Below are 26,963 nucleotides of genomic sequence, written 5' to 3'. Positions count from 1 at the left end.
TGGTTACCTTATTAATGTTAGGACCTGCCTTCACCAGGAGGAGGAACAAAGTGAATGTCTGTATTGTTCTCTTTGGATATTTTCGTTCATTTTCTGCCAGTTCACAAAGAGAAACATTTAGTCAAAGCAGGACTGAAAATTGTTGTTATTATATTCTAACACAACGCATGCTTTTCTGTCAGTACCACAGAAACAGGTGCTTGTTTTCCATTGTGAGTCATGCAAAGACAAGTAATTCAATACTTCCACCTGACATTTAAAAATAAGACATATCTAGCCTATATTACAGGTCAGCATTAGCATTCCATTTTAAATAGGTGTTTATTATGAGATCGAAGATTACCTAACAGGATGAAAGAGTCTTTTTCCCATTTCATTGTGACGTTAAAGATGCTACAGCAGCCTTTTCGCCTTGAGGCAGAACATTAATTGTTAGTCCGCCCCTCCTTCCCCCCACTTCCCACCCCAGCACTTTTCACTGTTGTTCACTTGTTGAGCTCTCTGCCTTGAAACAGCAGCCGATTGACACCACACCACAGGTGATACAGAAACAGATGGAGAATAAAGGAAATCTGCAATTTAGAAAAGCTGTGGTGGTGTTCACTGTTCTTTAACAGGCTGTATCAGCTGCATGTTTCACTGTGCTGGGCTTTTACTTCTTGCTGTTTTCCAGCTTTGTTGTTATGACTTGTTGCTGTGACTTCCCCACCGTTGATAAGCCCCTTTAAACATGCACATTTGCATTTGCTGCATGTATTTCTCTTTAAGACAATATTTACCATAGGGTTGGGCTGTAATACAGTCTTACAGTTTTACAGTACACGGTAATAATTAGAAATAGCAACGTCTTCATTTATTACTGTGATATCGCCACACATCTTGACATAGACGGAAAAAAGAGTTGGTACCTAAAAAGAATGCAGCTGCTGCAGTCTGGCAGCGTTTCAGGTTTGCACCTGCAACGACAGAGGGAGCAACCGACCAAATGTGGATGAAGCTGTGAGCAAAGTTTTGGATGAGAAAACGAATTATCCTCAGCACTGAGCCTGGAGCCTCGTGCCTCCGACCGAATCACAGCCGTGCTGATATTCAACAGCATGACCTCGTGTGTGATATTGCTTTCATACAACAGTTCTGCAAACAGCGCCATCAATCAAATAACAGTAATAAGACACAACAGATTATGATTTACTTATTTAATCAATTTTTCGGCTCCGCTAACACAAGCAGTTCTGTGAGAAATCAAGCAACTAAATTGAAAAAAAAAAAAAAAAGTTTCCTGACCAGGTTTCCATTATAGTGTACGCTCATGGTTCTTTCTTGTCCTGTAGTTGCTCACTGTCATCTTCACCATAGCTATAACCACAACCAAACCCACAGCCTAGCAGGCAGTCCAGCTGCTGATATCCAGGCTTCTTTCCTCCCACACGTCGTCTCCTGACCACCATTCACAGTTTTATTCATTTTTAGAAACATGTCCATTTGTTACAGCGTTGATCCTGGCTGTTAACTGGTGCCTGTGCTTAAAGCCAGTGCGGTGCCTTTTACAACTCATTTTAAATAGTTTATGCATAACATAACACGGAGAACAATGTTAAAAATAAAAATTCAGGGGGAAATGGTGTGTGGAACAAAAACCCGGACATTTTAAGGAATTTATATCCCCCTCCCCAGACAGATTTTGTTGGACCCAAAAAGAGGACTATGACCAGGTAAAGAGAATGTTTGGTCACCCTATGTTAATGAAATTAGTGGTTATTACTGAGCATGTCTATCATCTATCTTGCTCTTTAATGTCCTTGATGTTCCATATTTTTGTCGATATAATTACAAATATTCATGCACTGCACTGTAAATAGGAGGAGCAGTGAGCAGTTACCTAGCTGTTATCTTAAATAAACCTGTATCATTTCATTAATTATTTCAATCGCTTTATAGGGTACTGATACTGATAAAGCATAATATATTCTAATCTATCCTGTTTATTGTTGATGTTATTGGTGTTTCAGTGTCAAAAACCTTGTTTATTGCAGCCTTAGCTCGAGGAACCTGCCCGGCACACACTGAGAAGTTGAACCTTACCGAGCGTGTTCACAGAATGAAATCTAGAGTAGAAAAGAAATGTGAAGACCGTGAAAAACTGCATTTCTTAGATAAGAGATTACAAAGTTTTCATGGCGCTGGAGCTGTGTGTGTGCCTCCTGAGGGGAGGAAGAGGAGGAGGAGGGTGGGCAGTGATAGATTAATCAAAGATGACATCAACTCCAGATCCTAGGGATCACCGCTGGATCAGAAGCTCTAATCTGAACCAAATATCACATCCACCTGTAGATAGATTTATACATACATACATACCTGGATGCCATTTGATTGGTTGTTATTATTACTGGCTTTATATTTTAAGAATTCAACTCCACTCTCTTTTTAAAAATGCCTTGATGACTTTTCAAGTGCCTCTCTTTATATGCAGGACAAATTTATCGTGGTATTAATTTGTGTCTGATAACATGATATTTCTCATTTTTTGCCTTAAATTGATTTGAAGAGAAAAAAGGACAAAATAAACCAGAGTACACGCGTGCATCACAGAAGTAAAGGTGAAATTTCACACTGGTGAGATGTTGAGCTCGCCTCTCAGAGGAAATGGTTTGAGTAGAAAATAGTGGAGGTAAGTTCAATCTCTGAACTGAGCTACGGCTCCAAAAATCTGTCAGCCAAACTGATTGGTTGGGATGCCTGTGCCCATCTGTCAGCAGGGCCTGTCATTGGCCAGTGAATTTATCTCCCCTGCCACATCTCGTGTCAAATTCACATCATCTGGAGGTTATGCTTGTCAATCTCAAAGGTCATATGTCACTCACTTTAACATCTGCTTATTTCACAGCCCTGTGCTTATGTTTGTGTGTGTGTGTGTGTGTGTGTGTGTGTGTGTGAGAGAGAGAGAGAGAGAGAGAGAGAAAGAGAGTGAGAGAGAAAGATAAGAATGAGAGAGAGTTTTCATCACTTACTTTTAGACATTTTTGCATCAATATTCCATTTTATTGCCTAAATCGCCGTGGAATAGATATTCCCCGTGCTGTGTTGTTTAGCCTGTCATGGTTCATTGGTTCTCATGATTCAAACCTTTTAAACTCTTAAACGCAACCATGAAATTACATCTAAATATCCTTTGAGCCCTCATGAAAATTGGTACAGTTGATTGCTTGAATTGCCTCCTAGTAATGTAGTAGTGAATGGCATTTGGATGAATATTCCCCGCTCAAGTCTTTCTCTCTTCTTCTCTCTCTCTCTCTCTCTCTCTCTCTCTCTCTCTCCCTTAGTCGTGTCGCTCTCCTACTGTGACACCCTGATATTGGATTGACCTTATAGGCTGCAGAGATCAGGACATCATTAGCTGTGACCAGCCACAGACTTGCTGCTCTGGTCTCCCGCACTAAGCCACTACCCCCAGATGGATCACATAGCATTGATAGAAACCAGCTGGGCTCAGTTACAGAGCAGCTCTGGTGGCAATAGAGATGTCAGCAATACCAGCAAGAGGCCGGTCATTAGACGCCCTCACAGGGTTGTGTGTAATGTCATTATTTGTGGACCCAGGGATATGAGCTGACTGTCATAGCATGAGCCACTGGCTAGCCTTTAAATAAAAATATAAAGGACTTCGGCTTACTTAGACTTAGCAAACTTCAATGTCCTCCAAGGGGCAAATGGTGGGTTTCATTACAAAAAGTTTATGTCCACACTAAGTCAACAATTTGGTAAGCAATGATGAATTAATAACTTACAGGGCTGTTCCGCCCCTGTCGACTAATATGCCATTGGGCTCTGGCCTGGCTATGGTTTTGTTAGTTGAGCTGTTGCTTTCCATCATTCATTTTTCCATTCGCTTCTGTCAAAAAATAGGCTTACCTGTGCTGTGCCGCTACAAAATTGGCAACAGCCACCACATTATAAAAGTTAGTCCGTGCAGATGTACGGAACTGATTTAAATTGATCTCTGTTGCTGCACATAGAGGCAGCATCAATATGTTCTGTGTCACAGCCGACTAAGGCACTTTGAGCTATGAAAATGAAAGTGAAACTAAAATTATACAAGTTACAATTTAGCAGCACAATTGTCCTGTTCTCTGTTAGTTTCCACTGGACACACTGCTGGCTCTGTAGGTGAGGACGGTTAATGAATTTGTAACCCATGACAGGCCATAATATATTGAAAATAAGCCATATGTGATTACATGTTTCTTCCAGGGGAATTATAGCAATTTCAAAAATCAATATCCAGTAGTGTAATCAATACCTTTTCTACACCCAGATAATTTATTTTTAATTTTGCACCTTCCTGTCTTTCTTCAGTAATTACCTGCTGCTGTGCCAGCATTTATCCGAACAGTTGTCGTGTACCTGAAAAAACAAACAAAAAAAAACAAAAAACAAGAGTTTAAAGTGAATGACTAACATTAGACCACAGTCGAGAATGGACAGCTGTCAGTCGTCTACGTAAATTGTTAGTCCGGGACAACCCTAATAACTTCAGCAGCCATCTCAGAACCTGTCGGCTAACATCTGATGACAATTTTAGCAGGGACAAGGGACAATTTTCCAGGTTTAGCCAGAAACAAGCCGGAAACCACTTCTGTCCCGTTTCTTCGATTACATGAGTCGAACATTTCTCCACACAATACACAGAAATCAGTGCTTTAAGTCGGTGTTTTAGGTCCAGATGACGTTTCGGCCAATGCATTCAGCCTCATTCACTCATCACGAAGACTGTTCACCTGCATAAAACCACTACTAACAGAAACTATTCAGACTACAACAGACATTGAAGTGTAAACCAGAACGCTTCCGATAGCACAATCTTGTCCCTTGCCTACAGACTCTGTTGATGTATATATAGAGGCTGTTTATAGAGATTAGTTCAGCAGTAACCCATGATACATTTTACTTTTCATGCCAGCAATCATTTTGCAAGGATAGGTCACGTTTTTCAAGTGGTCGATATCTCATTTCGGAATAAAACTCTCCAAAATAAACAAACATTGTTTCTCTCTAATCCTCCTTTGACTATTTCCCTCTCCCATGACCGCGATCACAGGTAAAGGATCAAACCGAGGGGGCTTTTTCAAAAGCTGCCCACCGGCATGGCACTGAACCTCTGGATCTTAAATGACCAAAGAAGGTATTGATCTTCATAAGGCACTGCTTTCGTTGTTAGATAACCACCGCAGGAATCCAATGAAAGGTGCTGACCTTTGTCTGCGCCTCTATTCGTCCACCTCCACAAGGATGCATTAAGGCATTTCAATATGGTGGTGGCTCACTGGGAGCAAATCAATACAAATACATGTCGCTTAATGTGTGATTGGAAAAGTGCCCTCGTGTTATTGAGTATTATTGATGATGAGAGGGGTTTTATGAAAGGTTTGTCCCCAGCTAGCTCCCATATATTAAAAGGGCTCCTCGGTTAGAATGATCACTTCCCTGAAGGGCCGGAGTCAAGGCAGGCAGCGGGAGAATGATTATGGATCGAATTTATGTACTGCTGTTTGACGGTCTCTGGGCACTTCTTCTCCTGGCATGATGAGGTAAATTTCTCCCCCTTTACGGGCCTCTATTTACTGTGTTCTTTGCTGTTCAGCTGGGAAATTGTTTTTCTCATTAGCCACGGACGCAGCAGTCGGAGTTTTTCACATCATCCGCGAATAAGGCTCCAGTTTCAGAGAGGCGAAAGCAGCCACTCCGCTGCCACCCGAACCTAAGCGTGACATCAAATGAATCAAATATAAGTGACAATCCATGTTCTCCAGAGGCAACTGAGAGCTCTTTCTCTCTCTCTGTGTTTCTCTCTCTCTCTCTACGTCTACCTCCATCTTTCGCCCTCTTCCTTTTCCCATGTACTGTCATATTCTGAGCAGACCTCCAAGGCCGCTGAGGAACAAGTAGGGAATATAATGAGCCTCAGCACACATCAGGGGTAAACGGTTGACACTACTATAATTTATTGTCCCCGTAGCCTAACCCAAGCAGACAGCATCCTCCCTATTACCCTCCAAGTCTCTCTCTCTCTCTCTCTCTCTCTCTCTCTCTCTCTCTCTCTCTCTCTCTCTCTCTCCTTTCCTCTTCATGTGGGTGTACTGCTGGTTATGTTAGCTTCAAGGATGGCCTTGTGTTGGCTGGGCATGTGTGTGGGTGTACATGGACACAAGAGCAGAATGGTTTATTTAAGATGTGTATAGCTTTTTTATCCCTTGTGGTGTTTTTTTTTTTTTTTTTTTTTCCTCGTCAGATGTTCCATTAAAAACATTCCAAGTGCCTTTCTGTCTCACTCTCTTTTCTCTCTCCATCTCTGTGTCAGCGGCATAACCCTTGTTACCCTTGTAATTGGATCATGCAACATGACTTTGAGTCAGCCCAGAAAGCCTAGTGACCCGCAATCCCTCAGTCATGTTCTGCCTTATCACATAGTTATCTCCTCTAACTGAGGAACAGGTTGCTTGCAGAAACCGCCCTGATAGCATATCATGCTCCCACAGGAAATAAAACGGACCGCCGTGATCTCTATCTCACTGAGGGAAGTCATAGATTCTCTCTTGAGAAATGCCAAGCTTTGCGAAACAGATAAACCATCGCATAAAAAAGGGGAAAAAAATAGCTGGCAAGTGGATTTAGTGTCCTTTCTCATGGACAAAAAACATCCATTGGTCTTTTCCTTCATGTTTCCCTTTTTTTTGAATAAAGAATAATTTGCCTATCAGTATTCCTGCCAACGATTTCCACTAGACAAAGTGCTGGTCTTGGTTGGATGCATTGCAATCCCAGAGAGATAACAGAGCAACGTTGCAGATAGTAGTATTCTCACCTTTAGATAATTTTGCGTGTAGAGTGTCGGATGATTGCTGATTATCGAACCGCTTTACAGTTGATCTGAATCTCATCAGTGCTTAGCCTCGATGTTCCTGGAGCAGAGGTGAGAGGAATGTCAATTGGAGTGTCTTTCAGCGCTCACCCTCCTCTCTCTGTCACTTACACATGCACACAAGAAGACACATACACATACGCCAGCACAACCAGACCTCTCTCCCTCTCTCTCTCTCTCTCTCTCTCTCTCTCTCTCTCTCGAGTAGACACACACATGCAATAGCACAAGCACATACAAATAAATAAACCAAGGAACTATCTTTCTCACTTCTCTGTCTCTGGCACACACACATACATCCAGTACTGTGTGATTGTGTGTGTGTTTGTGTGTGTGTGTGTGTGTGTGTGTGTACACACCAAGCACACAGCCATCTTTGTACACACCAGCATACACACAAGTGCAAGGATGCCTGCATGCACACATTCACACACAATAACAAACAAGCACACTCACACATATACGAGTACACATCCAGAGCTCTCTCGCTCTCTCTCCCTTTCACACACACACACACACACACACACACAGATAAACACATCCAGAGCTAGTGGGTGTCGATGGTACAGGGCAGACGCGGGCCCATGAAAAATGCATGTCCCTTTGCGTGTTTCATAAGAAACACTCATCGGGATTCCACTCCCATCTCAACTGCTATACCACACAGGAATATCAATTACACTGGCAGTTTGGGTGGCAGTGTAGACAGGAGTGGTGGTGAAAGGGAATATGGGTTCCACAGTGTAATGTTGATGAGGGAGGTCAGTGTCTTCTGCAGCTGTAGGGCCAGCGTTGCTTGCACAAATGACAAAATGCACATTGACCCGAGTATAATTGCAATCCTATCGAGTATTTTAACAGAATCATGACAGGATGGCAACTGAGTGAGTGAGTCACAGGAAAAAGCAACTTCTCTGAAAATCTTTTATGGCTAAGTGAACCGACAGTTAACCTTGAACAATCTTTTCCTGTAACTTAGTGTGACTGTGCAACAAGCACAGCCAGTTACTTTGTAACTAACAAGAATTCTAGTATTGCAATTTTCTTCAGAGAACACTTTGAATTTTCTATGCAGAATTATACAGAGCAGTTAGTTATTTATTTTTTTTAATAATCCCTTTGATCAAATTTTCGCATTGGAGTTTCAGTGTACAAAACGTCAACCTGATTTGCCAACATGTTATCTTAACCTCACTAAGGAGGTGAAACCTCCGGCAGGGTTTTTATGTGATCACCCCTGTGTATCCGTCTGTCCATCTGTCAGTAGGATCACCTTAAGAGTACTGGATGGATTTGCCTGAAACTTGGTGGGAATGTTGGTCATGGGCCAGTGAAGAGCTAATTACCTTGGGCCAATTGGCCTCAAGGGCATGTGGTAAGGGGTGGGGCACATCACAAACAGGGCTGTACTTTACGAACACATCCATGTAACATCATGAAGCCAGGCAGCTGGTCAGGGGTCATGTCCTGTGACAACATTGCTGAAAGGTCTTAGCACAAGCAGGGCTGTAACTTCCAGCTGCAAACTTGGCGGAGATCTACACTCTACTGAGCGGCTTCTTGTTTTTAACTTGGACCACATTTTCCTTGTGTTGTCAAAATTCTGTCAGTTCTTCTATAGAGAGGTCAAACCAAAAAGGTTATTATATGTCTTTGCCAACAGTTGGGCAAGCTCATGTAAAAAGTTTGTATATCATTCATTTAATGTGTAATTGTACTTAAAAATATCTGTATTTGTATTTTGTCTGATAGGAAAATCCCTATATGTGCAACAACGAATGTGACGCCACCACTGAGGAGCTGGCCCATCCTCCCGAGTTGATGTTTGACTTTGAGGGGCGCAACCCCACGACATTTTGGCAGTCCACCTCATGGAAGAAATACCCAAAACCTCTCCAGGTCAACATCACATTGTCTTGGAACAAGACCATCGAGCTGACTGATGACATCGTCCTGACCTTTGAGTCAGGCCGGCCAGAGCAGATGGTCCTGGAGAAGTCGCTGGACTATGGTCGGACCTGGACCCCTTACCAGTTCTACGCCACTGACTGCCTGGACGCCTTCACCATGGAGCCCAAGACGGTCAATGAGCTCACCCAGCGCACCCTGCTGGACATCATCTGCACTGAGGACTACTCCAGAGGCTACGTGTGGAAAAATGACAAGACGGTGCGTTTCGAGATTAAGGACCGCTTTGCCCTGTTCGCCGGGCCTCGTTTACACAACATGGCCTCACTGTACGGCCAGCTGGACACCACCAAGAACCTGAGGGACTTCTTCACCATTACCGATCTGAGGATTAGGCTGCTGAAGCCAGCCACCGGAGCCACCATGGTGGACGAGAACAACCTGTCTAGATACTTCTACGCCATCTCTGACATCAAAGTGCAGGGAAGGTAAGACCCTTCACTGACAAACTTTTAAATTCAAGTAACTGAGTGAATTTAGATGATGGTGTCTTCTGATGCAGTTTGACTTTGAAAATTGTGATTTTTAACAAAAACTAGCCTAGTGCTAGAATTAAACTTACAACCTGTATTGTCTGTGAAGCTGACCAACAGTGAAACATGTCCAGTATATCACTTCCGCATTGACAATTTCCTATCATGCACTGACAGTTTCCAGCATCTTGGCTAATCTGATGAAATCATCACACACCCAAGACAACCTGCTTAGGCCTGTTCATGATTTTAAAGGGATACCACCATTTATAGCACTGACCAGTGCAAGTAACAGCCACAGATAGTGGAAGTGGAAGTAACCGAATGAGCCTTTAACTATGAACCATGAACTTTGTCCCCCAAAACGGTCACCCTGAAAAATGAACTAACGTATGGAAGCTCTAGTTCATGAAAATGGGTTTGAACTGGGGAAAAAGTCAGCTTTAGCAAATTAAAGTCTACCCTCCTAAATTACTTATTATAACCCTAACTTGACAAGGAGAGTGAGCTGAGAGTGCCTCCTTGTTCTAGTGGGTCATGGTGAAGGGAAGAGATTTAATGCATGTCTCTCTAAATTTTTTATTGCAGACACTCATCAAAATTCTGCTGCCTTCTCATAATCACATAATATAAAAGCATCATGATTGTGTGATGCAGTCTAATTCCTGAAATCTTTAATTTACTAACTTTTGCTTTAAAATATCCACTTCACCCGGGTGTATTACAATAAGAAACATTTAGACCTAGCCTACATCTGTAAACAGTGACCTCATATCAAAGCCATTCCATCTCAGGGTTTATTTTAAAGATTTCATCTACAAGCATTATGCACATGCACACATTGCATGTGGAGTTCTCCTCAATTAACTCCACCAATTGAGTAGTTCACTTATTTGCGCTCTAAAACCACAATCTATTTGTGTTGATACTGTGATAAAATTCACCTCCTCAGTCATATTGAGGTAAGTTCTGTTTCATGTTTGCAAATACAGTTTTCAGCGTTGCAGTGTGTAATACTGCCATCACTGAGTCATCAGAGGGCCTCTGTGATTTCCAGGAAATGGAAACATTGTCATTTCATGACACATGCAAATAGACCACATGACGGTTGTAAAAACCTCTACAGCTGCTCTCCGAATGGGACCTGTGTTGCTTGCTGCAGTTAGTTTATATGAGGATAACTAGGTTGGTAATGACCCATCAGATGGGCCCTAGGTGAATTGAAACAGTTAGTCCCTAATTAGAATTCAGTTGACTTCAATGGCAGATTAGAACCATTAGCACGTTGGCTAATTGGTAGGAGACTAATCTTGTAATTAAGAGCATTTGCAGCTGATTAAATGGTAACCATCAGGGACACATCACTGAAGCAGGAGAAACTTGGAGACGCTCTGAATTGCCTGCCTGTGGATCCAAATTTAGCCTTGCTCTGTTTAATAAAGAGTAGATTTATGGTTCATTCATGAGGTTTTATGTTTGAGCAAGATACTGTACAGGTTTCTGCTTTGAACACCACGCATTCTGAGGATGTACTCAGAGATTTCATGTAGTTATTTTAATCACCTTTGACTGACTGTCACGAAATCTCAATAAATCAGTAACTGAATACAAGCTGCATTCACCAACAAAAGATTGACGACGTTGGCTTATGTTTGATCTCTCTGATCATTTGCCAAAACAGTGTTTCGTCATGTTGGCATGTGATATTCCCACTTCAGCCCCATCAGAGAGATGAACATGTTCCACAGGCATATTCTTCCAATATTTACACTCTTGCTGTGAACATAAATTGATGGATTCTAAATTGCAAGGCCTGGTACCCAGCATAGAATACCATCTCCCACAGATATCTTATTTTGTCATTCATTAGAAAGAGTAGCAAAAGGTGGGATGGGGGAAAATAAGCTATTTTGCCCAATTTTCCATCCTGCCCTTGGGCATCAAATTCAATTTTCCACCAAAAGTTTGCAGTGAGAAAGAAAAGAAAATAAACATACGATTTCTGTCCAGAGGTGGATCAGTAACTCACTTGAAAGGGGTGATAGAGGCGGGTGGGGAGAGACTGATTAGAGTTTCCACCAGCCTCAGCAGCCTTCTGGCTACAACCAAATGTGAAAGCCTTATCACAGAATGGCCATCCTGTCCTAGAATTTCCAGAATACTCCACAAACACTGATAAACTTTCAGTCACACACAGCTGAATTTGCTGTGTCAGGTAACCAGTGGATATGTTCATGAATGTGATGTTAGGGTTCTGGCCTTGGATGGATACAGGGACACCACTTAAATGTTAAAACGTGTTTCTAAATTCAGTGCCAGAATCATGCTGAAACCACGAAAAAAAAAATCAATCTTCACGTTTATTCATAAATGAGACACACGTTACCTAATTTTACATTCATGAAAAATTAGTAAGGCCTCATAAAAATCAGTCTGTAATATCTGAAAAGCTGTTAAATGGGGACAAGGAAGGAGAAATACCCTCTAAAACAGTTTAACATTTAAAAAGAATGACTTGCATTGCAGTGCACTGGGTGTCTGGCTCCTTTTTGTTGTCTGTTAGAGTGTTTTTCTTAATCCTGTATACAACTGGCCAGACATGATATCACACTGAGATATTTGCATTACATTTCGAATGTTGTTTGATAGCAGAAAATTATTTCAGCCGCAGTATCAGGGCCAGCCTAAGCCTTTATGGGGCCGTAAGCAGAATTTGATTTAGGGGCCCCCCACCGCCTGGATGCCACCAGTGTTACTGACAACTATGTCAATACCTGATCACTCACACACCTACTGTAAATCTAACACATCCATTATTAATTTTATTAGTTTTAGCTGTGTTGCTTACATAATACCAGTTTAAACCTGGCATGTTTTTGGCCTTTTATGATTTTTAAGAGTGTGGTCTGGTGGGTAATTTGCACTTTGATATTCAAAGGGATACAGCATACAATTGCATACTGAATGTGGTGGACTGAGAAGTCACAAAATAAACAAGCAGACAATGCTTTTACTGTCAAGAAGTTAATCAGTTTAATTATTTTTGGTTTAAAAAATGCCGTCATACTATTAAAAGTGATTTTGGGGGCCCTCTGGTAGCCACGGGGGTCCTAAGCAGGCACTAGGGATGCACCTGAATCCGAATCCATATTTGGCAAGTAACGAATATCGGCTTTCTGCCGAATAAATTACCCTTCCAAACATTTTTCTTAACGTTCGGCTTTAAATAATACATACAATTTCTTCAGTCTGACTTTAATTGTGAAGGATAACACTGCTTTTGGCTGCCTTTGACATCCAGCCCTTTATTTTGAAGTAGCATTAACCCAGGAGCTGCATCTTATCTCACATAGCTAATGGGGATAGACCAAAAGAATAGACAATAATAGTCACGGTGCTCAAAAAAAAATGTGAATAATGTTATATTTCTTTTGATTTGCAGAATACATAGTCATTAGGGTGGGTTTCCTGAACCTATATTGTTTTAATAAGCAGGAATTTTCAGCCATTTTACATTCATTTGTGGTTAAGAAAAATTAATAAATCACTTCTAGTTTTAGCCATGGCCAATTTTTTCCCGAATCCAAATCCAAATTATTTGCCCCCCCCCCCCAAAACATTCAAATACAATGTATCCACTGACAGTGGCCTCAATATACCAGAATGCAATGCACCCATAAAAAAATTCTCACTCCCTCGCTCTTGCTAGTGCATGTTATTGCTGTCGCCATCACTATCTCCACCTGTACATATATACACACACACAGCTGTTTACCTGAAGATGGATGTTTTCGGTATGTGAGAGTAGTTGCAGAATGGCTAAGGGAGTGCATAAAAATGAGTTTCAAGAGGAGACTGAACTGATTGAGCTCGCCTTAGTTTTTACGCATTCAGCTGCTGTTCATGCAACTCAGTGGCTGCAGAAGCAGAATGAATTTCAACACCAGCTTTACAAGCAACCAAAACCCTGTATATGCAGGGCAAAGGTCAGACATACAATGCCCTGACAATAAGTGTTAATGCCAGTGGAGTGACTGTGTATGAAACGTAATGGGTAAAAGAAGAATTCAGGAAAAGACAAAAGGGTTTTTCCCCCACTTCTCCTAAGTGAGGAGTCATCAGAGTGTAGAGTGGGGCTTGCCGTGCTATCGATTCCTAATGTTATTCCACATCAACGGAAAACAAAAACCTTGAACCGCATGGCTGTCCCACCTTTCACGTCTCCCTCTCTATCGTTCCTCACTTATTGATCAGATGTCTGCTCGTTAATTAAGACACGAGCGCTACTGGCTGGCTCCTCGGTCAGAGCAGCACGTCTGCAGGGCTGGAGCAGGGCCTGGGAATGCGAGGCAGCTAATCCATATGTGCTAATGTGCTATTTCTCTCATCCCCCGTTTCATTCTCTTTTTCCCCGGCCATTTCTCTCTTTTTCTACCTTATTTTTCTGCCGCTCTCTCCTCTCTTCGATTCGCTCCCTCTCTTTCCACGTATTTCACCTTTGGCACCGACCTGAAACAACAACCACCCAACAAGTCCACAGATCTTGGTGGTGTGTACCACGTCTCACGCGATCAATGTTTGCCCGCTCTTTATTCTGTATTCGTAGGCTTTATTTTTCATTCAGATAGACAGTAGTTAATGCCTAGCTCAGGTTCAATTTTTAGAGTTTACAGTCTCAAGGGGCCTTACATGGCCACAAGTTTACAACAAACAAAGCAGTGTGATACCCGCTGATGTAATCCTCATTATGAGCAAAAGAAAGAAAAAAACAGGTGCAACAGGGAAAAAATATAGACCGGAACAAATGCCTAGCGGCCAATAGACTTCCTAAACTCTCAAGGTGCAAAATTGTTTTTATCTGACTTCAATTTGTCATTTGACTTATGCAGCTATTCTTGAAGAAAGTGGCGTAGCACAGCATACATTTTCCTTACAAAAACGGCAAGAATCACATACCAGAACACTAATTATAGTTTGCAATATGCTCGAGGATGTCTCACTTTCACTTTCACTGTTGCCACTCAGCAGCTACCCGATTTTAACCCCCAAAGACTGGGTTTTTATTTATTTATTTATTTAGTTTGTTAGTTAGTTCGATAGGTTGATGGTTATTGGTTAATGGTCATCTTTAGTTGGTCATCTTTATCATTATAATGATTACTATTATTACTGTTATTATTATTATTATTATTATTATTATTATTATCATTGCCTTTCCAGTGTGTGCTCCTTTACTTGTGTGTAATGGATGTTATCATTTTAATAAACAAAAACATTTAAGGAAAGGATGAATTATTTTTTCAAGGATGTAATCACCTTATATTCTGAAACAATCTAGCCTGCTCAAAATGCTGCATTTAATGAACCTTTGTGTCATATCAAACAGCAGTCAGGCACAACATAATAAGCTGACAAGAATAAATGGCAAGAAGTGATAAATGGGTAAATAAATAAATAAATAAATAAGAAAAGGAAACAGGAAAAATTTCCCCCCAGTGGCATCAAAGTTCAAAGGCATCAAATTTTGATAAAAGTTGAAGTCCTTCATCTTAGGCTAGGCAGAGTTAATAAAGCCATGAACACACTGAATCATGGGTATTGTGGTTGGAGCGTGATGGCGTCATGTGGTAAAATGTGGTGGTGTGTGGTCCCGTCATACTACGTCACAGCGAATGAGATGATCAAATCACCTGCTGTGTGGTTTTGGAAACGCCTGTTGCTGCCGCTGTTATTCCACATGGTTTGAACCCAGCGGCGTTCAAAATCTCATGAAGTGAGCAGCAGCGATGAAATCAGAGTATGGCTGTGCAGGGCTATAGACCTGAAGTGCACAAAAAAAATCTTTAGAGCGCAGGTCACACCACAAAACGAAATGAGATTAAAAGCAAATATAGCACACAACACAACACTCTGAAGAATTCAACATTAAACATGACATGATAAATGCTAAGTTTGGAGGTTAAATGACTCACTAACAACATATTAGGGGTGCAAGATGAAAGGTTTGTAAAATCAATGTTTCCCAGTCAGTAGGTAGTTGCAGAGATGTTATTTGAAATGCTTTTTGAAGGCATATTTATAGAATTGCAATTCATGTAGGTGGAACCGGTGCCTATTCTTACACCTCAGGCCCTGTCCTGTGGAGCAGGTGTTGCCTGGGTCCGGTGGCAGCAGCTGATCCAGCCTCACACTGCACAGTGACAGTGCGCGGCCTCTTTAACCAGCCTCCCGTCTGTTCAGCTTGATGTACACTTATCATTGTCCCCGCGCTGTGATGATGAACATTAGTGTTGTGAGCTGCCTCCTTGTAGCATAATTCATTATTTCGGCTCCCTGCTCCTTCTGATTAATAACATACAAGCTACTGGTGGGGATTTCTTCTCAGTCTTTAGGGAACTGAGCCAAGAAGTCCTAAATTGGAACAAGTGAAAACATCAAATTACAATCAGCATAGGCAGCAGTGGATTTTTTTTTCCCCAGCAGTAGAGTATATCATAAATTTAACATAATCTCATTTTTTCAGATTTATATAATAAGGCAGTCCTACTCTGCTCTACTTGACTGATCACAAAACAAGCATTTGTTGTGTCATTAATGACATTCAGTTTTTTTTTTTTTTCATACCCATGTTTACACCCTCCTGTGTATGGAGGACCAAAAGAGACAGAATGAAATATATAAATACATCTTTAAATAAATACTTAAAAGTGTCATTAATTAATTAAAATGGGAATTAAATAAATAAATGTGTCATTAAATGTGTCATTAATTCATTCAAATACCAGCTCATTTAATGTAAAAACATATATATAATTATTTCACTAATTAATTAATTATTTCATGGACCGGTGTTGCAGTGCTTCATGAATTTATTTTACCTGTCAAACTCACCCATCAAAGTCAGTGGGCGGATCCTAACACCTGATTGGTTACCCGGCACAGCAAGTGAAGACAGATTGACAGATAATCGATTGATGCAGAGCAAATAAACATATTCTAGAGTGAATGTTTTTAAACGTTTTGCTTAACCCAGACGCTCAGGTTGCATAACCTACAGCCTTGAGACTTTACTAAACATCAGAGTAAAGCATGCTGCAAGAAATGAGGCACTCCGCTTTGATGTGGACATACTACGCCAGCACGGGATTTTACCTGCATCTATACCGGCAGTCACCAGGGAGAGTGGTGCGAACGTAAAGAAGCCTTTAACGTAAAGAACGTAAAGAAGCCCTCCAGACCAGCAGGACTGTCATTCTTGCTCTCTAATGTTCTCTCCCTCGACAACAAGCTGGACGAGCTACGCTTGCTAAGAGACACCTGCAGGAGAGAGATTGCTGTGTGCTTGCTTTTACGGAGACATGGCTTCATGGAAAAATCCCACCCCTGCAGGAGTAGAGCACTGAACATTGTCAGAGACCCCTCTCACCCGCTCCACAAATACGTTGAACTGCTGCCATCAGACAAACGGTTCAGGAGCATGAAAAGCAAAACCACCAGAATGTGCAACAGCTTCCTCCAGAAAGCTGCTAGACGTTTAAACTGCTGACTTTACCCATCACTCGGGGATCCCAAGTGAGAAATGCTATCTCATTTTGTGTGCACTACTGCTGTATTTGCAGCTTAATGACAATAAAGCTTGATTTGATTTGATTTGATTTGATATTCTGGCACACTAGGTGGTGCAACCTTTACTCGGTTCAAGCAAGTGGGGGACTTGCAGGGGCAAATGTTATTGTGGGTGTGCGATGCGTGCTAGATAGGTGCAGCCACAAAATGTCAAGAAGTTGCCCAGAACTACTCAGAGAAGCAGCAACTTTAACTGAAGAGGCTCTCAGGAAAACTCCTCCTCCTTCAGACCTAAGCAATCGATTAGGCTAGATTCGCGTTAGGCCCGCCCACTGACTTTGATGGGTGACTTTGACAGATAAAATGAATTCATGAAGCACTGCAACACCAGTCCACGAAATAATTAATTAAATAGTGAAATAATTATATATGTTTTTACATTAAATGAGCTGGTATTTTAATGAATTAATGACACATTTATTTATTTAATTCCCATTTTAATTATACCTCCATACCTGTGGAGATGGACAGGGGTTATGTCTGTACCCCATTCCATTTGTTTGTCGGCTTGTTTGTTTGCAGGATATCTCAAAAAGTTATGGTCGGATTTGCATGAAATTTTGGTAGAATGGTTGATTATGGGCCAAAGAGGAGTTGATCAAGGAGGCACAGATCAGCTTTTCACACTAGTTTTTGTTATTTAATTAGTTTTCGTTAACAATAATAACTTTAGGTGGCAGGCATGATATGTTGCAGAATAATCAGCGTGTGGAACTGGCATATCTTGACAATTTCATAATGTTGGCAGAGACATGTGCTTTTTCTAGTTTTTTTGTGGTAATCAGCAAAAGACGGGTAAATTAGAACAGAGTGTTCATTGCTCTTTGCCATGTAAAAATATTACAGTATGTAACGTTACCACTGCAGGCATATGGTAATAGACAGAATGGTTGGTATGCAGTGTTAATAAGAGATATTCTTTCATTCCCCACTGATTCCCTTTGCTAACACCAGCATTGCTGATAAAGGTGAAAATCCGCTGCCAATTTTTCTGAAACAAAAATGACGGCATGCTTTATCTCTTTTGAGTTATGATTTAAAGATCAGTCAGATAGGCATACAAAGATCCTGAACCTCCCCTTTAAGGTATACATGGCAGTTATTCAAAGACATTTCAGCTACCAAAGCAGAGTTGTTTCAGATAAGGTATGAACCATCTTAATGTTATTTTTATGCTCCCCAGTGTTCCCCTCAGGCCACAGACAAACCCTGTATCTCCCCCTCCTGGTGGGAATCCTTAACTCGTAGAAGCGCCGTATCACACACTTCAACTGTATCTCACACTTCAAAGGGTACTTTAAAGGAGTCTAAATTTGAAGCGCACTACAGTGCAGTGACATATCGAGCGTCACACCCCGCTGAACCACATAGATCAACACCTTGAGGATAACTATATGCCTTCCCCTGGTCGCTCTTGGGAATTGACGATAAGGCGGTGTAGTGATATTGCACCATATTATCTACACCATAATGTGCCTGGCTATTTCTCTCTCTGATTTAAACCACTGCTTGACATTTGAATTTTATCCTTCCATTGTTTGCAAAGTCAGTGTTCCCCATCAAACAGCAAATAGATAAAGAAATACTCCTCTGACTATCGCTGAGCGTCTTTCCCTCATGCTCTCTTAGCTCATAAGGTTATAATATAGGGCACAAAGCAGCAAATGGAAATAAATCAGTATTCTGTTTGAGTGTTAGAGTAAGTGATATAATGGATTAGCTTGATGAATTTTCCCGCTGATTCTTGGTTGAGCGGGTGGGATTGATTTGACACATTTTGGCTGCTGCAAAGGATGCTCTTCAAAACCAGTATTATTCACAACAAAGAGGTGTCACAAATAAGATGAGAGTTTTGCAAATACTCTCTCAGTAGTTTTTGAGCTATACTTATAAAGGAGCACACAGCAGCCTGGCCAAGCGCTCCAGGAGACCCTCACATGACCAGGAAGATACAGACGATCCCTGTAACTGCGGGCACACACATCAACAGCCATGCTGATGTTGCAGTTTGTGGCAGAGTATCCTTTGAGCAAGATACCGAACCCCTTGTGGCTCATTCATTGTTAGTCACTCGCAGTTACAGTGCCAGCTAAATGCCTGTAAATGTAAAGCATGTAATTATCTCCTCTTTTCCCCACTGTGAAGCAGATTTGTATTCAAACTTTAAAGTCGCAGTTAGATGAAAAATGACTTTTTCAACTCGTTAGCTAATTTGCCATGCCAGAGTATCCACCCCCTGTAAATAACAATACACGACAAAGAATTAACTAAATTTAGATTTGTTTTTGTACTTTCATATCAAAATCCCATTTCATCCTGAAACACTGTGCATCTTTAATGAGGATGTCATGCGTGAACGAACATTTCCACCGATAAAAACATACATTTTTTTCAAACAATTACACCCCTCTCTTCAAATAAAACTGGCCCTCTCTCTCTTAACTGATCACCCATTGGTTTGCACTTTGTGAAAGATGTCTCTCGCTGTTAAGCCCCGCACCAGCAATCTGTTTCAACAGGAAATGCATCAAATTAAGGAAACAGGAGTTCTCAAACTGCAGTTTCACTGTGACTTTGAAATTAATCATTAGAGAGATAAGTAAGCAGTTCAATAAATATTCATTTAATTGTAATCCTACACTGCAGTTAAAGGGGTATCGCTGACATTGATCAAACTCTGTTGGTAAGTAATAGAAACTACAATCTGTCCCTTGGGTTACAGTGGCCTTTATTGTTGATATACACAATAAGATCACATTAGAAACAGGTTGCTAATGTAAGCACAGATCATTTTTGTCAGCACTGGTAATTGTAGGACAGTGCAGATGGACCACGTCAGAGACTTTTTTTTACTGGGAATTCGACTAATAACTCCAAAAGGAAAAAAATGCTGTTTCTCAACTCCAAGGTCTTCCAATTCTATTACTGTCCAGGCCGCCTGGGGCCTGTGCATGACACAGTTCCAGATTTGTGAGGTGATCACAATTAGAAAAATAATAGAAGCCAGTGAATTTTATCATTTTATTCTTGAGTCTCTTGAGTCTCAGTTAACAGTTAGGGAATCTCCATTATGCCCTAATGGAAACCAATGAGAAGAAGTATGATCAAATCAATCAGAAGAGTCAGGTCTTGTAAGCTGCTGAGATGGGCCACATTTATGGCAGTTTCTCCTCCACAAATGCGGTGTGTTCTCTGTTTATCTCCTCGCAGGTAGGTAGGACAGATTTGCAGGTGTTCACAGTCGTGAATGAATGCATCTGGAGAGTCAAGCCGACATGCCGCCTCAGTAACTTTGGAGAGCAATAAAGCAAAAGGCTGTTCCATCTATAAATCACTGATGCGCATGCTAACAACCAATGTGTAGCAATGTTTTTCTGTAATACTGATGCCAACCCCGCAGTGCTAATGCAAAATAATGACAATAATACTTGCAATGTGATTGCAAAATACAAACAAAGGATGCTCACTTATAGCCCTGTTGTCCATTGTTGTGGTGTTTGGAATTAGGTTGGGAACTCCTTGAATTTCTAATGAGCAGAGAGTTTTTGTTCCAAAACAAGAGTAGGGGCTGGATAATAAGCTGTGAAAGCCAGAAATCTCAGTGCTTTGTGAAGTAGTCATTGAGTCACTGGCACAAATCAACAACCCTATCAAACCCCAGAGGATATATTATGCTCATTTTGTGCTATGGGGCAGTAAAATCTTTTATGTGGCTACATTGCACTCTTGCCCTTCAGATAATGGCATGCATATTCACTTGCACGCACATAAAGACACGTTTGCTCACAAACAAACACGCACATTAGCTCTCATCCGATCCCACACATATGCACACACAAACACACACTCCACTCCGCACACTGCCCTAACAGTGCTCCAATCCTCTAAGCCCGTGCCCTGTGAACCATGACAGCTGTAGTCAGCTTGATTGACAGAGTTTGAAAGTCAGGTTCAAGTGCAGGTTCAAACGACCCCCGGCATTACTCCGCTACCACTGTAAGGTTCTATCTGGCTCTGCCAACGCCCGCTTGCTTATCTCCCACCAGATGTCTGTCACATGCTGCGATGTTTTCTGCCAGTCATCTCCCAGTCTCCAGCGTTTAATTAGCCCTCATTAAGGCCCAGGCTTTCTTTGTAAATAATAAATGGTGCCAGAGAAAGTGCATCAACATAAACTGTCCCTGGAGGAGCAGCAGAGATAAATAGGAATATCATCAACATGTCCTTCTTCTCCATTTATTGTAAGATCAAGTTTTACCTGCACTGTAACTGACACTGGTGTGGTGGCCTCATACATCCATATATGCATGTGCATGTGTATGTAAGTATGCATGTATACTGTATATGTATATATACATGTATGTATGTAATGTGTGTGTGTGTGTGTGTGTGTGTGTGTTGGTATACCCACTGGATAAAACAGTGGTATGGTGAATATTTTATCACAAATGTTACATCAAAATGTTAATCCTACTTTTCTGAAAAGCGATATTCCATCCTTCTTTCAGCCCTCATACTGTAGGAGGTGAATGTTTGTAATAAGCAATACACACACACGTAAGCACACACACAAACAGACATCCACACACACACACACACACACACACACATACACTGACACCCTCTGATTTCCATATTAATGTGTCCTCCCATTGCTGATTCCTTCACTGCTTCCTCCTTGTCTCTGTGGCTTACATTATATGAATAAGAAGGCCCTCCACCAAGAGGGCTGAGGTGGGACGCGGGGGGGGGTGGCAGACATTACCATACTGTATGCCTACATCAATGCACAACCTCAATAATACGCCCTGTCATTGAAACAAATCACAGGCTTCTAGTGGTGGTGGCCTGAGCCTCGCAAATTCAAATTTCATTTCGCTTCGGCAGAAAATTGGAGCAGGGGGTATTAACTTGTGATCCATTCCTAATATTTCTCCAGTAATTTGGGAAGCCCTGGTGGGGCTACTTTATATTTTGAGGGGAGACACAAACAATTTGCTTGAGATGTATTACATTACGCCCCGGATGAATGACAAAATTGGTCGCAGCACAGAGCAACAAAAACAGGCCTAATCGGACTCTTCAATTTCACGGTGACACAACCTACTGTAATGAGGTGACTCTCTGACAAGTGTCCTCATGAAAAAAAAGTTCAATGCCATCTGAAATGTAGAAAGAGTCAATATCGAGTGCGGCAGTCAATCTCATTATGTTAGCTGAATTTCCCTCGTTCCTGCTCGGATCGCTGTTCTTGACTCAGGGGGGAAACTTTGTCCTCTTCTCAAGAAAACCTGGATGCATTAACTCTGGCTTTTCTGTTACACTGGTGTGTGTTAGGGACCTGTCTTGGACCTCAGGATTTACACATTGTTTTCATCATAACACTGTGTAATTTAGCATGTCAGAAGGGATTCCTGGAGGACACATTATGTACAGTACAAAGGACCCCCATGTGGAAATTAATCACTTACTTTTAAAGCTTCAAAAAATGCTTCGCTAATTATGTTTATTTTTCAGACCAAAGCGTTGGTTGGCCAGTTATTACATTATAAGCTACAACATTTCATACATAATTTATAAGTTATGTTCTAAGACACTAAACATCCGTTTTTGATGTAAAAAGAAAAACAGCTAAAAAAAAAACAAAAACAAGGCAACCATGTAAATGTCCCCAGCGAATGATGCAGTCCCAGCCTTACTCAGTCACTAACAAATGTAACTATGTCACCTTGTTTTGAGCCGTAATTACAGCACCTACCTTGGACCGATTATTGTCATTTGAAAATGTCAGAAAGATGCATCATTCTCCCAAATTACATTAAAACCTAGTCAGTGATGTCTTAGATATCACACAGTAAGAACGGGTGAAGTAGCAATCACATAAACGGGCATTCAGCCATAATCACCCGATTTGACTGTTATTACACCATCGAATGGACCCCTATGGGTATGGGTTGGTTGGTCCCTACTGCACCCTCTAGTGGTCATATGGTTTTTATCATCTATTCTTACAATCCTAACCAGTTGAATGTGACCCTGGAGCCAGATGTACTGTGACGTAGTATAAAGACCAACAAAGTCAGTTGCATAAGGGGGTGGATGGATGGTAGATCAATGTAATCAATCACATGGACCTTCACTCCAGAGGCCCGGAATCCAGTCCCGTGTCAAGAGCCATGTTTGTTTTTGCCAGCTAAAAAAATTGCTAACATTGCTATATAGCACGATAGAAAATATTACGATAAGTTTCCTAACCTTAACCACAGCCTTTTCCTAAACATAACCATGACAATGAACCCCTTCCTAACATTAACCTTAACCATGACCTTTTCCGAGCTGTAACCATGACAACGAACCCTTTCCTAACCTTAACCACAACCTTTTCCTAAACATAACCATGACAATGAACCTTAAGCTTAACCATGACCTATTCCTAGCTGTAACCATGACAACGAACCCTTTCCTAACCTTAAACACAACCTTTTCCTAAACATAACCATGACAATGAACCCTTTCCTAACATTAACCTTAACCACGACCTTTTCCTAGCTGTAACCATGACAACGAGCCCTTTCCTAACCTTAACCACAACCTTTTCCTAAACATAACCATGACAATGAACCCTTTCCTAACATTAATCTTAACCATGACCTATTCCTAGCTGTAACCATGACAACGAATCCTTTCTTAACCTTAACCACAACCTTTTCCTAACCTTAACCATGATGATGAACCCTGTCCTAACCTCAACCATGACCTTTTCATAGCCATAACCACAACAATGAACCCATTCCTAACTTTAAGCGTGACTTTTTCCTAACTGTAACCAAGTAGCTAATGGAAGCTAAGATGATGAAAGCTAAAACAGAAGTGGCCAAAGCTAACATCTGAGCGGCAGGAGCAATTAGATGATAACAGTTTTCTGACCTACTAAAAGGTGCAGTAAGATTAGGGACCCACTCCCATACTCTGTGGGGTTGATTATGATCGTTAATCAATGGTGTGATAATGTTGAAAGCAGGTGTTCAAATCATACTGGACAAAAAATGTGAACCTGAAGATAATGTGTGAATTATCATAAAGTAACAAATATGTAAAACCTTCATCTTTTTGTGTTCCTTTTCAAGAAGCCCCGAAAAGTTCAAAAGCATCCCTCATAGCTTTGTGAGTAAAACCATCAGTCTATCTTATTTCCACTTGGATCCCACTCCTAGTAAGCGAGATGAAAACTGGTCTGGCTTCCTGGGCTTTTTTTTTTTTTTTTCTTCTCTGAATTTCTCTTCCCCTTTTCAATGCCTCTGCAGTTCACATGCATCGGCGTAGCCCTTCGTCTCATGTAAAAGTCATCAAACAGCCTTTCCTTCCCCATAAGGTGTTGAGGTGGGTCACTGTGGTAGCACGTCAACACTGATCTAAAACTTCAGCAAGGCCAAAGTTTCTCCGAGCAGCCTTCATCTCTCCACTTCTGTCAAAACCATCAGCGGTCGGGACATGAGAGGCTCACCAAGTGTCTTGCCAAGGAAAGTTTTCAGGAACTCTCAGTATGCATTTATACAGCATGCAGCTGCATTACAGGCTCTGACCATGAGGATCTGGTGCGTACATCTTGTGGCTGAAAAGGTGTAAAGCTTAGGAAGAGTAGTTTGTTTGGGTTTTGCTCAGGACAGTGGTGATTTGTGAGAGAAATTAAGTGGTTTTACAATGCAAAATGCTTGAATATCCACTATATTAAATGTCCAAAAAATATAGATATTTTTTATCCTCACAAATGTGAGCAATTTGTAATGGTCTTGGAATAGCTGAAGCTTAAATGAGTAATACTTTCATGTCAGCAAGTTGCTTTCTTCTTTTTTTCTGTCAAATGTTGGATCTATAATTTACAAAAAAAAGAGAGCTCTGTCCATACTTAACATGCAAATATTCTGGTAATGATGGCACTAACACTGTAGTTGTTCCCAGTTAAGGGGATATAACGTTTCAGTTCAAATTAATTCCACTGCATTCCTAATCTTCCCTGTAGTCGGCTAGGCTCATTTAGCCTCTCATAGCCAGAGTTTCTCACTGATCAAACACTTATTTTGCTTGACATTGAGTTCATTGTAGTGTGTTTGCTGTATCTTTGCCTGAGAGGAAATACAACAAATTATAGTTGTCTCACTCTGCTTAGTATTCCAGGGATTACCTCAGGGATATGTGACAAAGATTATTAGGCTTTGGCAAATATGTCCTTATTTATTTAAATCACAGTAATACACTTGATTACTGTAAATGTGACCGGGGTAAGCAACATTAATTTGCAATAATTCTCCTCAAGGAAACCTTATACTTTATAAAATTGCCTAAATGATTTAATAAACGATAAATAAGCCAGTGGCAGAAAGCTTTTCTGTGCATTCTGGAGAGTCACAAAGAGTAGCTTTCTCAGGACATGTATGCATTATAGCTGTAATATTTATGGTGTGAAGTTCAACTTGAAAGAGCAGATGAAAAGTTTGCATAGCTTGTGTATTTATGCCCTGTTACGCCGGAGTTTTGTATTGAGCAAGTTCTGTGTTTCTCTCTTAGAGGCAAGCTTGTCTTGAATCAGGGATGGTAGGAGCTGTCACAAGGAAGGAGTGTTAGACATAGTGAGCCTGTCAACACAGTGCGAAGCAGCCAGGAGAAGCCAAGGTTAGGCAGGAGCCAGAGGAGAAGACACAGGGTAGTGCTGCTGTCTACTTCAGCATGTCAACACAAACTAGCCCTCCACCACACCTCACCTCACTGTTTTCTTTCTTTCTTTCTCCGGGTTTGTTTAGTGTTACACTGAGCATCCATACTCACAGGCCAAAAACTGACTGGATCATAATCACAATTAGGATGTGGAGCTATCACATTGCCCACCAAGTGCAAAAAAATCAAGGCAATTTATCCAACAGTATCTGTTTTTTTCTGTTTCTGTTTTCTTTAATGTGAGGCTTAAATGTGTACCATGCAAAAACTGGAAAGGGTTGCTTGATGTGAGGCACATTTAGACCAGGGATCAGCAACCTTTTTCGTACAAAGTGCCAGTTTCACATTTTCTTGTTAATCAGTGTGCCATATCGACATTAAGATTAAGTTTAATCACATCGTCACATGAAAATCAAAATCTCCAGGGCTCTGTTATTATATTCCATCCATATAGGCAACATGAAGATAACATCAGTAGAGTTGGAGGGTTCACTTGGAAAGACAATTAGTGGTCGCAGTGGCACATTTGATAGAGTCTGCCCTTTGTTGTGTTTTGTCTCAAAATGACATTTAACACTTGTTCAGCAAACAACATTCTCAGAACATAAAATACACCAGGCGCCTCACTCCTCTGTCCACAAGGCATATAATGCCCAAACCTTTACTTTAGCTTTCTCAGCTAGTACAGCTCCCCTCGTCTACCGAGCCCAAACTGTCAAATTGCGTCACTGCAGACACAATTTGAGCAGGAGCTTGTACCATCAATCACGCTAAATAACACAGGCTGCACCTTTTCCAAAATAAAAGTCCTCAATTACTGTTAGTGTGCAGTTGGTTAAGCTACATGAAGTTGCTGAGCCCTGATATAGACTCAGCTGATATGGCACAAGCATGAATTTGATGGTCTACATGGTTTGTAAAAAAATGTCATGCACATCCCCTTTAGTGGCTGGTGCCGGACCAAAAAACAGTCAGTAGAAAAATACCTCACCTAGTAAAAGGTTAAGGAAAGTCCGCACACAGCTTATGCTCCATATAATTTATTTGCTAAAGTGCAAAAAAAGTGTTTTGCACTTTAGCAAATAAATCTACAATGAGGGCCCTTTCGACTCAAAAATGTGCAATAAGCATTACGTTTTTTTGATAGCTGACTCTACATGGTTCTCATCATTGGTCGGACTAATGCATTATTTATTAATGGATTATGATGGTTATTCCACATTTTTTGTAAGTCTGTCAAATAAGATGGTCAGAACACTGACAATTAG

The 26,963-nt window shown here is 41.1% G+C and overlaps 1 protein-coding gene across 1 annotated transcript in view; it reads left to right on the top strand.

Annotated features, from left to right (window-relative positions):
* Positions 1-26,963, top strand: part of LOC115375204 (netrin-G1-like) — a 60,346-nt gene that overhangs the window by 18,854 nt on the left and 14,529 nt on the right. Inside the window, exon 2 of the mRNA XM_030074585.1 lies at positions 8,669-9,312. Coding sequence (XP_029930445.1) covers positions 8,669-9,312 — 644 coding nt within the window. The remainder of the gene's footprint in view (positions 1-8,668; positions 9,313-26,963) is intronic.

Source organism: Myripristis murdjan, chromosome 17 (genome assembly GCF_902150065.1).
Source record: "Myripristis murdjan chromosome 17, fMyrMur1.1, whole genome shotgun sequence".
NCBI classification, from domain to species: domain Eukaryota; kingdom Metazoa; phylum Chordata; class Actinopteri; order Holocentriformes; family Holocentridae; genus Myripristis; species Myripristis murdjan.
Note: the sequence above shows the minus strand (reverse complement) of the source record. Positions and strands in the feature narration are given on the sequence as shown.